The sequence below is a fragment of the Anopheles nili genome, chromosome 2, assembly GCF_943737925.1.
Source record: "Anopheles nili chromosome 2, idAnoNiliSN_F5_01, whole genome shotgun sequence".
Classification (NCBI taxonomy): Eukaryota; Metazoa; Arthropoda; class Insecta; order Diptera; family Culicidae; genus Anopheles; species Anopheles nili.
The window spans coordinates 77500264-77514622 of NC_071291.1; the positions used below are offsets into that span (position 1 = coordinate 77500264).

A 14359-nucleotide genomic window follows, 5' to 3' on the forward strand; every position below is an offset into this window, starting at 1 on the left:
ATTAGAAAGAAAGGCTACTTACTTTTCCACTTCCAATATCGTAGTAAAAAATTTCACCCGTCCTCGAAGCAATATAATATAGCCGATTAGTTTCGAAATCAAGTGCTAAACTATCAACCTGGTAGAAGGTCGAATTGCTAACTAATTGGCGTTCGGATCCGTCCATGCGACTAGCATACAACTCATAGAGCTTTGGCGTTTCACTCATAGTTGCATAAAACATCATACCTCTGGAAAAAAATACATAGCATAATTGATGATTTAATAGCTATCAGTTTTAATGTTTTGCAAAACCGTACCTTGCAGGATAAATAACGAGACTGTTGACCAAAGCCAAACCATCGGCAATTTCTGCTACGTATTCGCCATTTAAGTTGCTAACCAATATACGACTGTTCGTTTCATTACCGGTTGAAAAATAGAGCAGCTTTGATATCCAGTCCACGGCAAAGCCCAACGAATGCGAAATTTCTGTATCAAGGATAGTTTCGATCGGTCCTGTCGCAAGACCGGAAGACTTAATTTCATTTAGCTGAATGTCGTTCCAATAGAGGCGGGCGGCGCTGATGTCATAATCTAACACGGACGGTTGCATAACTTGGGTCGGGTGGCTGATCGTGGGGATGGTGTAATGAGCAGGCTGCTGCAAGTCGACTCCCCGTATTTCGCTAGCCACTACAAATAGAAGGATTTCCTCATTCGGAATACACCGCATTCGATCTTCGTGCAGGCGCATTACGTGCGGACAAGCGCACTCGTGACGCAATCCAACGCTTAGTAAGCACAAATGCGAGCAGCCTCCGTTGTTGATAGCGCACGGGTTCGGTTGATTGTTTGGTTGTCGGCTGGAGTGTAGAATTTGGATGCCAAAAGGCTGGCTTTGCGTTTTTTGTATTACAGTTATATCGGAGCCATTCCACTTGTTGGCACGAATGACGGAGTATGTGCGCCAATCAGTCCAATAAACATAATTGTCGAAAACGGTGATACTGAATGGGTGTGCTAGCACTCCCTGATCTTTTATAACAAGATGATGATCCAGGCCGTTGTAAGTGATCGTGTGTATTGAGTCGGAGCGTGCATCGATCCAGTACACTCGACGTAATATGTAATCTAACGCGATACCATTTGGCCAACCTCCATCTGATCCTACGTACTTGATCACTGTACGATTCTCTCCAGCCATTGTACACCGCTCAAGACGTGGAGAACCTTCCTCCCAATCGGTCCAAAAGAGCACGCCCTCCATTGGGTCCAGGGCGATTGCTCGGGGATTCACCATATCTCCTGCGACCAGAGTCCTTCTGAAGCTTCCATTGGTTTTTGCGACTTCTATCTGATCCAGGTTTGAGTCAATCCAGTAAATATTCATTCCTATCCAGTCCACTGCTAGACCCTCGGCCGTTGATAGACCGGACTGCACTACGGCTTCAACATTGCTTATAGTGTCGTTTTTTAGTATGCCTCGATAGATCTTGTCGTCCATTACGTCCGACCAGAAGATCTGCACGGAATTGTTGTGAAAAAGAAAATCTAATGCGATGGTGTTTCGCAGAGAGGTGTAAAAACTTTTCACACCAAGTGTGTTCAGATCGACACCCAAAATCTCTTGCCGATTGCTAAAGATAACATAGGGTGAGTCAGCGTTGTTGCTGCGACAGGTGAACTTATCGTACATCATTGTATAACCTTCAACACACTCGCACCGGTAATGCATCCCGGAGACGAGGCAGGTTTGGGAACACGTGCCCCATGAATTGCACGCATGATCATGTCCACATTCCCGGCCGTTAGGTTGCAGAAATAGATGAGGTGGACAAGAGCATACCAGGCCTTCTGGTGCATTATGACATGAGTGAGAACATTCTGTGGATGTGTCGCACATTTTTTCCAAACATCGGAATCCTTCATCTGTGCCATCAGGACAATTTGTACGTCCGTCGCATAGTTGCGACACTTGTATACATTCATTCGTTATGCGGCATAAGCGATCTGGATGCTGACAGGTTTTTGTTTCATTGAACGGTTTGAACTCCATTCGCTGGCATTCGCGATTATAGTTTTCGATACACTGTCGTTCAGATCCACAGACTACCGAGAGATCCTGTCTACAGAGATCCTTTAGCTCCGACTCCGATCGGATAGGTATGCCAGGATGATTGGTACCATTATTTTCAGCCTTTGCCTGTTTGTCGCATTCATTGAACGCATTCAAACAATTGAGCTTGGGATCGCACATTAACGTACGATCTATGCAACCGTGTGGGCTGCAGAAGAACTCATTTGCTCCGCAGATCACACCGCATTGTGATTCATCCGATCTGTCACTATAAAAAGAGCATAGATATGTTAAATGCAGCAAATGTTATTATTTTAAGAACTGTTGAAGCTTACCCGCAGTTATCAACACCATCGCACAGAAACTCAAAAGGGACGCAAGCCGAATTTTTGCACTCAAACTCAGGACATTTGTGACAGTGCTCCGGTTCGTCAGAATTATCGTTAGGCCCACAGTCAAGATGTCTGTCGCAGACCCATGTATTTGGAATGCATCTATGACTGATGTTACATCGAAAAAACTGCTCACTGCAGGGTTTATTGGGACAATTAATGTAGTCCTCATCACTTTCATCGATGCAATCAACCGAGCCATCGCAAACATGTATCCTGCTAATACACCGTTGCTCATCACACTTGAAATTGGTCTCGAGATCGCAATTGGGATCGCATGGACCTTCAGGCGTAACCTTCTCGTCACTACCATCCTCGCAGTCACGATCACCGTCACAAGTGTACTTGATTTCAATACAATCGATATTGTTGTGGCATAAGAAATGTGTGCTAGAATTACACGTTGCCTGTGAGTGTTTCAAATCGAAAGGAAGACAAATCGGCTTTCCCTCAGCTGGCTGAGAAAGAACTTGACCGTCCATACACTTGCAGCTTGCGTATGCAGTGGGTGTGTTTAAACAAATGCCCGGGCAATCTATGTCACACGAATTTCGCGCCTTTCCGTTGTGTTGTGTAAGGTTGTCAAAAATTTTCAGCTCCCACAGCCGAGGTTTTTCGATCGATACTGTTTCCAAAGTATATGGATCACTTAAATTGAATTTCTGTATGCGTCTCTTAACGTTGTCACCGAAATACACAAATTGTCGATGTACGGCGAGGGCAGATGGGAATTGATTATGCGGTTGTCCGTCAAAAAGAAGCACTCGATTACTACCATCGAGATTAGAGCTTTCTATCAGGCTGAGCCTGGCGTCACACCAATAGAGCCGTTTTTGGATCGTATCAATAGACAAGCTAGTTGGCCATTCGATTGGGCGATCCTTATTGCTTATTAACAGCTCTGTGTGAGAGCCGTTCATCCATGCGCGATCGATACGACCGCTGGGAACTGACCATGAAGACCAATACATCCAGCCTTGCTTTGGATCTACTACAATAGACCTGTAAAAGAAAAGGAGAAAATGAAAAGGCGTAAATGATTCAGCATCACATGCGCTGATCGTTCGTTATTACTTACATTGGTGCTTGAAGGTGTCTTAGTACAGTAAAGCGTTCTGGTTTTGGTCCTAGCTTTACGACTGATATATGGTTACGATCTGAATCAGTCCAGAAAATGTTATTACCAAGCCAATCGTATGAAATACCATCGCATGAACCAGGACTTTCGAGTATTAGCTGTCGATCAGTACCATCTAATTTTTGCGATTCTATTCGAAACGTTGGAGAGTCTCTAAGGAAGATAAAATGGATCTATAAAATCAATTCACTCTGAGAAATAATCAAACAGATATTAGAAGTAATCGTTGTACGATGGCATACTTATTGCGGTGAGAAAAGAAGAGTAACTGCTCCTCAACGTGACAATCAAACGAGATGTGAACACCGAGATTCGTGACGGGGACTATTGCTTCCTGCGACTTCATACCCATGGCAAACCCTCGAATCATTGCCGGCGATGACTTGGCGTACAACAAAAAGGTTGGTCTTTTAACGAGCATGCATTGCGTTTTCGTCTTCAAGCGATATCCAGGTGAACACATGCACTGAGCAATAGCCACGCCGATTTTCTTCCACACCGGAATGCACAGCTGATCGCAGCCCGCATTCTGAATGCGACAAGGATGTGCTACTTCTGGTTGCTTCTGCCGGTGAAACACGTGGAGGTGGACAGCACGGGATGCGTTTGGAACGATAATGCGCGTCTGGCCTGTGGTACCATTCAGTGCCACTATGCTACCATTCTTCCATGATGCAAGATAGATCGATCTCTCGAACACGTCGAGAGCATAGAGAAGTCGAAAATTTAACGTGAACTCGGGCCGTTTCTTTGGATACCAACGGCCACTTCCGTCGTAGTTCACACGCTGAACTGCATCCAGATGAATATCCACCCAGTATACGTGCTGCATCACCAAATCAAGCGCTATATCTAGTGGGTTGATGATTTTATTCTTCACGATCGATGTGCGGTTTGTACCATCGAGCAGCGATCTTTCAATACTGGCTTCTCCGCTTCCCCACTTGGAAAAGAACAGAAAACCTTTGGTGGGATCTAGCGCCATCCGGCGAGGTCGAAGAGGTTCACTTATAGCTTCCACGACGACTGTGCAATGCAGCATTTGCGATGAGCAAACGAAAATAATTTCTCGTTCCTCGTCGAGAAAGTACCAGTTTCCCGATACCCAATCGAGCCGAAAATCGACGATACTATCGAGATTCGCAAAGAGATCTGGCCTTGGCATAGTCCAGCTATGCGATGTGTTGTCAACGCTATGGCACTCTAGCATGGACTCGTTCGATATCCGCACGACACAAAACGTTCGATTACGGTGGACTATTTCTAGTGCACGAATGCGAGTAAACGACTGCCACAGTTGTCCTTCATCGTTCGTTGTGTTCAAAGACGTGCCTATTTCCTGCAGCACCGCGGTCCTATTGCTGATGGGTATTTTGCGTACCTTATTTCGAGTTGCAAACATCAGCGACGCTGGCTCATCTTTGGGCACTGTGGGGGAAAATTATGATTTGCCATGTTAATAGTAAAACGGGTAACTCAGACCAACGTAAGGGTATTACGACAGGAGCTACAAAAACGGGATGCTTACAATTGACCGCGGTACATGTGTTCCCTTGCTTCATATAGCCGGTGGTGCAGCTACATTGGTACGATCCGGGCTGATTCTTGCACACTTGATCACAAAGACCCTCAACCTGACAATCGTCGAAATCCTCACAAATACTGCCGTTGGGTTGGCTGTCTTTGGCACAGAAACACCTTGGACCTTCTGGCGTCACTCGACAATCGTAGGAACACTTGAGAGCATCGCAAGAGCTCGTCGCAGGGTTAGTCGTTGCTGTGCTGTTGGTAGAACAGTTTAGCTCGTCGTTGCTGCAATCCCAGAAGCCATCACAGAATCGGTCGATCTCCAGACACTTCCCATCCATACAGAGCCCCTGCGTTGGGAGGCACTTTTTGTGTGCCCGACATAGGTAAGGATCCTCGTCAGAGTCGTCAACCATGTGATAATTTTCTACCACACCACAGTCTACATCACCGTCGCACGACCAGTCGACAGGAATACACCGGTTGGATAGTTTACAGTGAAACATACCGAATTTGCAGGAATGTGCCTTATCTAAGAGTCAACGTACGAGCAACATATTCAATTTCATAAACCGAGGGCTGAGAAATTAAATCTGACGGTTTACTTACCACAACCAACTTCGTCGGAACCGTCCGAACAATCCGCGGAGGTGTCACATCGCCACAAGGCAGGTATACATTTACCATCCACCACACATGTAAACTGCGAATGAGGACATGTTACTAGAATGAGAAGTAAAAAAAATTAGCTGTAACAACGCATGTTTATGTAACGAACCGATGAATTTCAATTTACCAAAACAAGCTCCTTGGTATAAACTTTAAAGGAACTAGTACAATACCGCGCATAAGCAGCATTTAATTTCTATTATTTAGAGCATTTATACAGCATTTGTATTAACTTATGCTCTAGAGCATTATTCTACATTATTCACATAGTCGATGGTACATCATGTTGGATTGTACTTCAATTTAATTTGAAATTCGTCAAAACTAAGTTCAGCAAATAGATTTTCAGCTTACGAAGCTGTTGAATCGCCAATGTAACATTCAAAAATCAATTAACATCCCAACCGTGGTATTATTGTTTGTAATACGAGTGCATGCTGACTTTGTTCTGATGAACACACCGCCGAGGGCATGTATCAATAGTTCCGAAGAGTATGTCCGAATCAAGCTTGAAGGCTTGCTAATAAAAATCCTCAACGACTGATTGAATCAATCCCATTCAGTATCACTGCTGTATTTGCTATTTATATTTGATTCACTTTGATTGAGATTCGTCGTGCACATGCCATTTCAAACAGCTCATCCATTATCTCATCACTGTTTTGCACAGCGGTGATGAAAATGCGTCCTTTCGCTACAATGTTTCGCTGCAGTAGAAAAATCACCATTTTTCTCCTGTCGGCAATTATTTCTCCAGCCTGTCGTTAGGAGTGCTACTTTTTCCGCTTTCCCCATTCGATCCCAGCGGTCGGTGAGCAAAAAGCGAAATTGATGACAGTTCGTTGTGTTTGAAGTACTAATTGTTTTGCATTTTGGAACTCACTTCCAACGTCCACTTGCACTGCGAATCTGCCAATGGTTAGGGGTTCCAACTGTTTCATCCTTGCCCGAGTGAGAGAGTCTTTATCATATCGGATTCCAGTTGAGCAGAGTGTTCGGACCGTCCGCGATTTTTTCGATTTACATTCTCTTTCCTATGATTACTGTCCGCCGCTGACAGTGTTTTATTCCCCGACGATGGTGATGTGGAAAAATACATTTCATAAAAATGTGTGAATAAAACCAATTTTTACAAGCCAAGTTGTTACCTGGTAGCAAACAGCATTGCTTGGTAGGAAGATTTTGTTATCACAAGGAATGGTCAATACAGTTTTGATTCTCGCATAAATTCACTTACACGTGTGTGATGAAATTGTAATACACTACTAAGCGGTTACAGAACCGGTATTTCCAGTAAGGTTTTTTTGTAGCAAATATTGGCGCATTTGGTATTATATAAATCTATATGATTAAAATTCCATTTAAACTGGTATATAATAATATTTATCTATGCTTAATTATTGTAGGGAAAAACAATATTAAGGCATAATTGTTTTAATTTACCCCGTGAATGATATTGCAATAGCTGGTAGCATGAAAGACTGATGGAGCTGCAAGGTAGATTGCATCGTTTGTTGATTGCATTATGGTTAATCTCCATAAGATTAGATCATCAGGATTGCCCTACTCGGTAGTACTGGTCCAAGCCAATGCTGATTATATTGTGGTTGCTCTGGTTATATCGAGCAATTAACCAGCACATAATACCTCTTCTTTTGAATAAGAGACCGCGGGTATGTGTACAAAGCAATTAGCACGTGCCCACGATGACAACAGCCGCTTAGCGACTCTCTAGCCTTTGTCAGTCAAACGAACGAACGCTGGAAAACGAAAAGCTCCACTCTTATTTGCACAGCAAATCACAACCATGCCTAGAGATGCAATCCTGCACCACACGCAAAGTTAATTTCATGCAGAATAAGGAATTATTTTCAAGACTTTGCAACAGTTTAAGAACTAGACACTGTTTGAGTAGGGTATTGTCCAGTTGGCTGTTTGAATTTCATTAACTCGTATTTGCGCATAAAATAAATGCTACTGTTTTAGCATTATATCTTATATAAATGTATTTTACGAATGTATAAATATATTCTTAAAGAAGCATTCGAATGCCAGTTCAAAACAGTTAAACGATACTGCTCAATGAAAACATAAACGATTGACCTGTCGAAGCACCCAGTTAGCACATCTCGGATGAACCCTGCCAGAGAATATGTCGGTGGTGATGACCTCTTGCAATTTTGCACTACCTTTCGTAAAGAAACCAATCAAATGCTGCCTACGTTGCAGTGATTGCATTAGCATTTATACGGTCTTTTGTGCTTGTACGGAACAATCCAATCGGCAAAATGCAAGCTGTGAGTTAGGAAATTTGAAACCCGATTTGAAATGCGCTATGGCACAACAGACAATGTCGCTTTATGGCGTTCTATGAATTACAAGCACCCGAGGTAGTCATACGTGTCGCATGCGTTTGTACGCATGCAAACTGAAGCGCTGTAGGGTTTCTCAGGGTGGAAACATTTTCCAGTTCGTCTATAACCGCATTACTAAAGCTACGATTGTTTAAACAAGAGCACACACATGTTGACCCCGTTTAGGGGGTTACGAATTCTGATTTTGGTGCGGATATTCTTTCAACTGTTCTATACGATTGGTGTATGCAATAAAAATAATATACAAAACTTCCCAGTGATTGTTAGAACATTGGCTTAAATGGATTATCTTACATCATCTTCAATTTAAACTCATAAAATGTATTGGGACAATAACAAAAAAACTGCACCATCAGAGCTAAGCCATATATTTTCAAAATACTACGACATGTACTACGACTCCAGCGGCCGTAATATCGGACACAATTTATGTACAATTACTTTTATGAAAGCAACCATTCGCACCCAGTTAAAACGGGCGTTGTTTTGTTTATGCAAGCTGGATGGATTCATGCTGAATTTTGAATGGGATATTTAGATCATGGTTAAAACATTATAATCAGCATAATTTATTTGAGCAGCTTGTTCACAAGCATAAATGTTAAAAGCTGACACTTGTCAAGAGCTTCTATTGTGTTCACTGTGAAAAATACTTGCTTTTGGAAGCTGCAGATGTTCATGTTCATGCTACTGTGAAAGGTAATAAATGGGACCAGCACTTACTGTCAACGACCGCAGCAAGGATTGGTTGCTATTTTGCTTTACTTTAAGATGCCTTTCGGTATAGAAGGGATAGCAGTTTTTTTTTAAATAATCCTTCGCCAACGTCCCCAAATGGATTGATAAGGGATTTTGCAAAGGTAGCAGCAAATCCCTTGGCAATTTACACCGTAGCAGGATTATATGATGATTGCAGCATTCCCATTGAAAAACGAAAAAAAAGAACACCTACATTACGTCATCCTTTGGGTGTACTACCTCCACGGAGGGTAAACGTTTTTGAGCTTGTTGTCGCTGGTTCCTATGTGATGATACTCGCAATTGCTCCACAGGACAATTGAGGTTGCATTTCACATAGTAGTTAAGTTATCTGAAACATTTGCGAACCAAGCGCGCTTGTCAATTTACCACAAAGTAAAATAACATAAATATGGTTGTGGGGGGAAATCAGACTCAAATTTAAAATTTAGCAAATCGATCACATGGGTGCTGTAGTCCGCCGAATGCATCCGATGATTTTCCAATAATACAGAAACATTTACGTACCATCGGGAACCAAAGCTGGAACACGTGCGAGTAGCCATTGATTTATGCTTCCTCCACGAGTTGACTACTGCGGAAGTAATGATAGATAAGGGCTTAAGCCAACGAGGTGTAAACAGGGACCGGTACGCGAGAAGCACCAGGCGTAGTCGGCTATTTGCAACGGACGATAGCGTTGTGATAGCAGAGCCGTATGTAGGCCGAACACAAACAAACACTGTCGAATGTTTGGACGAAAACGATACATTATTAATTGAGCTTTTGGTATTCTGGATGTTGTTGTAGCGGTGCTAGTTTGCAGAGTGGAGCTATCAGTCGTCGTAAGTTCTTTATCCGTGTTCGACGTTGCATTACTTATTCATGACCCATTCACGCCGTTCATGTTCATCGCAAACGGGATTAAGTTCGATACAGCGTGACGGTTTAATATTTTAGCGATAATGTTTTCGCCAAAAGCTCTTATTGTACGATCAGTTAATATAGGCAAGTTGAAACGAGAAGGATAATTTGAAATACGATTTGAATTCAGAAAAAAAACCCAAAAACTATTTGTAACTGGAAGATATGATCCAATGATGCATTGCTGTAACGTAGCTATTTTGAAATCCCTTGCCTCCATGCTTGCAGTTATGTTTGTATAAAGCTGATAATTATTTATTTCCATTCTCGACAGATAGATTTTACTCATGCTGGCAATAATTTAAACGTACAACCTTTATCGGATGGATTAAAGCTGTACGTAATCCAAATAATAGGTTCATTGAAGGCTTCAGAGATTGAAAACTGTACAAACTCATATATCAACACCCTTAAGAGTTGCAGCAGCTCAGGGTTGGCATTTCATAAATTAGCTCTGACGCCGCAAATCTGCCTCCGCAAATTTCGAATGATGACTAGGGCGTTATAATAATGCGTATTCGTTTCTCATCTTCGCAGCTAGATCGATTCTTCAACACATTTTATAACCACGAACGATGGTGGAAGCTTTTTCTCTACTCTAAATGACTTGGATGCACGATTGTGTATTCGTTGGTTAATACAGCTCCTTTCCCTGTGGAGGGATTCAGTAAATAGTTGATAGATAGTCATAACATTGCAGTCGCAGTTTGCATCTGCTACCGAGTTCATGTTTACGGATAATTTACTGACCCATGCTATTGATCATGTCATCCCGTTCGCGTTTCTCCTGCAAGCGGGTCTTTTTCTACCGCTCAACTAACGAGGTGCAATGAGCGAATGCGTGGTTCATCTGCAAATTTAAGCTCGCTCGTAGGCTCGGGGCCGGAAACGACCACGCCTCGAATGATTAATAGGTGATCAATACTCATTATATTTTCGAACCTATCATTATTCAGAACTAAAATCGGTTGCGGTCAGCGGGTTAGCAAATTAGACAGCCAAAGCAGACAAGCAAATGAACGGGTTTTCAAATTATACATAAGTTATGTTTCTTTCCTGTCCTATCAAACCACGAGTATTGTATGCGAATGAATGAATATAAATTTCTACACTATACATTGACAAAGTTGTAGCAGAACTCGAGTTACTGCTCAATGTAAGGTGTTAAGTTTCATTTAAGGCATACTAAGAAATACGCTTTATGTAGTTAGAGATTGAGGTATAGGTTTCAGTCAAAAATTATAATTAATCGTTCATGAGTGTACAATACATCATTAGTTTGAGCATAAAACACAATAAAATTGACAAGAAACTGTCCGAAATATAGCGAAGCTCATGGCTAAATCAATGCATATGCAAATTTGTAATTCAACTTTACTTCTCCCTGAAGCCATAAAAAATATTATTTACATGACAAAACACGCAAAACCACAAAGCCACCATTTCGGGCAGCGGTCCCCTGCCATACTCTTGCTGGAGAGTGCAACACATAACCTATACGACCGGTGGTGTCCCACCAGCAGCGGTCAAGCGCTTTTGTGTTGACATCTTCTGCTCATTACCATTTCCGTATAATTATACAAAATGGCACACCTCGGGTCTTCTTCCGTTACTAAACTGCACCGTCGGAGGGAAATCCAACAAGATAGCGCCTCCCGGGGGGGGGGCACAGCCCATCGACAAAGAGTTTTGACCGGGTCGGTATGGGCTGTAATGGCGCAGGGGCGTGGGTTGTTTTTTTAGTCCCAACGTTACTTGTCGCTCTCCGGTAAAATACAACTTTTTGATCCCCAAACGGAGCGACGCATACTGGGGGCGAGTGATGAATAAAAGGAAAGCGAAACAATGCCACGGAAAAGCTTTGCCTCTTGCAAAAAAAGGGTACATCCTTCATCCTCCGCCAAAGTGTGGTATCTAATTACGGCAATGCCACCATGTCAACAAATGGCGGTGGAACAAGCACCGGCAGCCGACACTGTGGTTGATCGTGACAGGGCAAACCCCAAAACGTCGACAGCGTTAGGGATGACCGCAGAAAAAGCAAAATAAAAATGAAAAAAGAAGATTTTTTGGCTACCGCCTGGTTTCTTAAAAGGATTGCCTTGTGGCCACCGGCGGGCACGTCCAGCTGGGAGGGCCTCGAGTGGGTGAATAATTAAAATCTGTTAGCCAAATTCAAATGATCTCTTCAACCCCTTAAGTACTTTGGATGACTATGGCAGGACGGGCCGATACCTAAGGATTTCGAAGCATTTGGAGCAAACTTTTTTTTGCAAAGACCTATTTTTTTCTTAATACGATCAAAATGACACATTCAGAATACACATTAAAAACTTCGTGTAACATTCACGGTGCTCCTTTCTTACGGTCGTGAGTACGCCCTTACGGTATTTGTGAGCGATTTAATTTTTGCCTCATTCTAGAAGGTTGGTTATTAGTAACTATAATTAGATTCAATGAAATAACAGAATTGAAAAATCGTGTATTATAATATAATTCCAAATTCAACATCAATGCTACTATACCTACACTATTGATGAGTTTGTTCTTAAAGTAGGTGAACAAAAATATATTGATCATTACTGACTTGGATAACGCGCAGGAGCCAAATAAAAGTGAAAAAGTAATTAAAAAAGATAATAGTAGATCACTTTCTTCTGCACTGTTCATCCTAGGCCGGTCCCGCCTAATGCAATTCTCATTACCTACCGCAACCAATGAGATTGATTATGTTTGATGATGGGGAAAGTTTCATTTCGTCTGTTAGCACTGAAGATTGATGTATCATCTTTTGAGCTGTATTTTATAATTTATTAGAAGGTTTCAAAATTTGAGACACTATATTTTACTACATAGAAAATAAACAGAAGAAGAACAGTATGTTTCAAAATTTCAAACACTATATTTCAGTATACAAAAATTTTTACTACTTTTAAAATAAACCAAACTGTGCAAAGAACTATTTCTGAAAAAGCTACACGAATAAATTGAAAAATGGAGACGCCCAGTAGTTTTCACGAGAAAGCTTATAAAAGGCAAACATTCTTATTAGTTTCAATATTTATAAATGACTGCAAACCGTCTATTAAAATATAATTTGACACAATAACCCCATTCCTGTATAACATTTCGAATTGTGACAAGAATCGCTCGAAAGCATATCAACAGCACAAAAAATCATTGGAAAAATCAGTTTATCCAGCCCAGCGTTCATATGCAGCTAATATTAAGAAATGCTTTTTATTTTACTTTGTTGTTGCTGGTAAAGCACAAATTTACGAAGGGATTACGAAGGGTCCGTATTCCTGAAGACGTAAGCGTAAGGCCGTTTGGGGCTTAATAGAAGCCAGTTGAGCTTATAAGCGAAATCGAAAGCTTCTTATAGCAAAACGCTGTTGACCACGCTTCAGCGTTGCTAGTATTGCATTTTTCTCTCTGCTACTCCACTACGCGTATCGGATAACTGTACGTAAATCCTGGAAAAGATTCCAACGGACTAATAACGATTACCGATGTCCGGTGAGCAATCGATCACAACGAGAAAGCAAAAACGAACATTTCAGTAGTTCGTGAAATGGATATCGGAATTTTCATCTGATCTGATCTCATGTCTTGTAACGTTATGATGTCTCGTTGTGGGAAAACATTTTGGGAGAGTAACGCAAGATTTCAATGAGGAGATGAAGCTTGTTATTTATGATGACTAACGTACGTAATTTTCCACAACTTTATTTTTCATTACAAATTCAGCGGTCGTTGGAGCCGACTTATTTCTTCTTTCACCACATAAATTCACGACTAGCGCATTCATTTACACGTCCATTTGTTGGTATGAGATTTTCGCAGAATGCTGGTTCTATGATTTTCAAAATTTCCGGAATCGATTAAGACACCATTAAAGTATCCGTTTGGAAGTGAGAAAAGATGAGCCGTGCTATCGGTATCTGTTATGGCAACCAAACCAAGTATACACTTTGCGGCAGAACATAGCAGCTTGAATGAATCGCAGTACAAAAGAGGTTTCTACAGTTCTCCTTTGAAGGAGCGCGTTATCCCTTCCATGCGTTTTTCCGAGGAGGGAAAATATGATACCAAGTGGAGAAGCACCGGATGCCTTTGTTAGGCACCGAAGGAAGTGGCCGTACATTAAACGTACCTTCTTTCCCAGGCACGCTGTGAGGGAAAGACTCAATAGCAGCCGAAGAACATAATTTTCCCCGGTACTCGTTGTAAATGAATGTTTAATGAACGACATCCGTTTCGCTGTCGGGCGGCTGGCGCTGGTATTTTGCAAATTTATTGAAACGACAGAATGGATGGACGAAAACGTGCTGCGCCGTGCGGGCGAACGAAAGAGTGAGCCTTCTTATCAGCATTCCAGCAAAGACAAACATTTTCTACAATGATCAGAAACATTTTAAAATTAACACAGCCCGTGCAAGTGACAAGAAAATGGTTCCAAAATTAATCAAAACAAAAGGGACGATTCGAAGATTTATTGCCGTCCATTACGAAGCCGAAATGAAATGTGCTGATT

The 14359-nt window shown here is 41.9% G+C and overlaps 1 protein-coding gene across 1 annotated transcript in view; it reads right to left on the minus strand.

The window, feature by feature from the left end:
• LOC128730228 (low-density lipoprotein receptor-related protein 1) overlaps window positions 1-14359 on the minus strand; it is a 63428-nt gene that overhangs the window by 9214 nt on the left and 39855 nt on the right. Inside the window, exons 2-8 of the mRNA XM_053823262.1 lie at window positions 5726-5839; window positions 5118-5648; window positions 3832-5017; window positions 3530-3742; window positions 2395-3453; window positions 300-2327; window positions 23-230 (exon numbers count right to left, since the gene is read on the minus strand). Of these exons, the coding sequence (XP_053679237.1) occupies window positions 23-230; window positions 300-2327; window positions 2395-3453; window positions 3530-3742; window positions 3832-5017; window positions 5118-5648; window positions 5726-5839 (5339 nt within the window). The remainder of the gene's footprint in view (window positions 1-22; window positions 231-299; window positions 2328-2394; window positions 3454-3529; window positions 3743-3831; window positions 5018-5117; window positions 5649-5725; window positions 5840-14359) is intronic.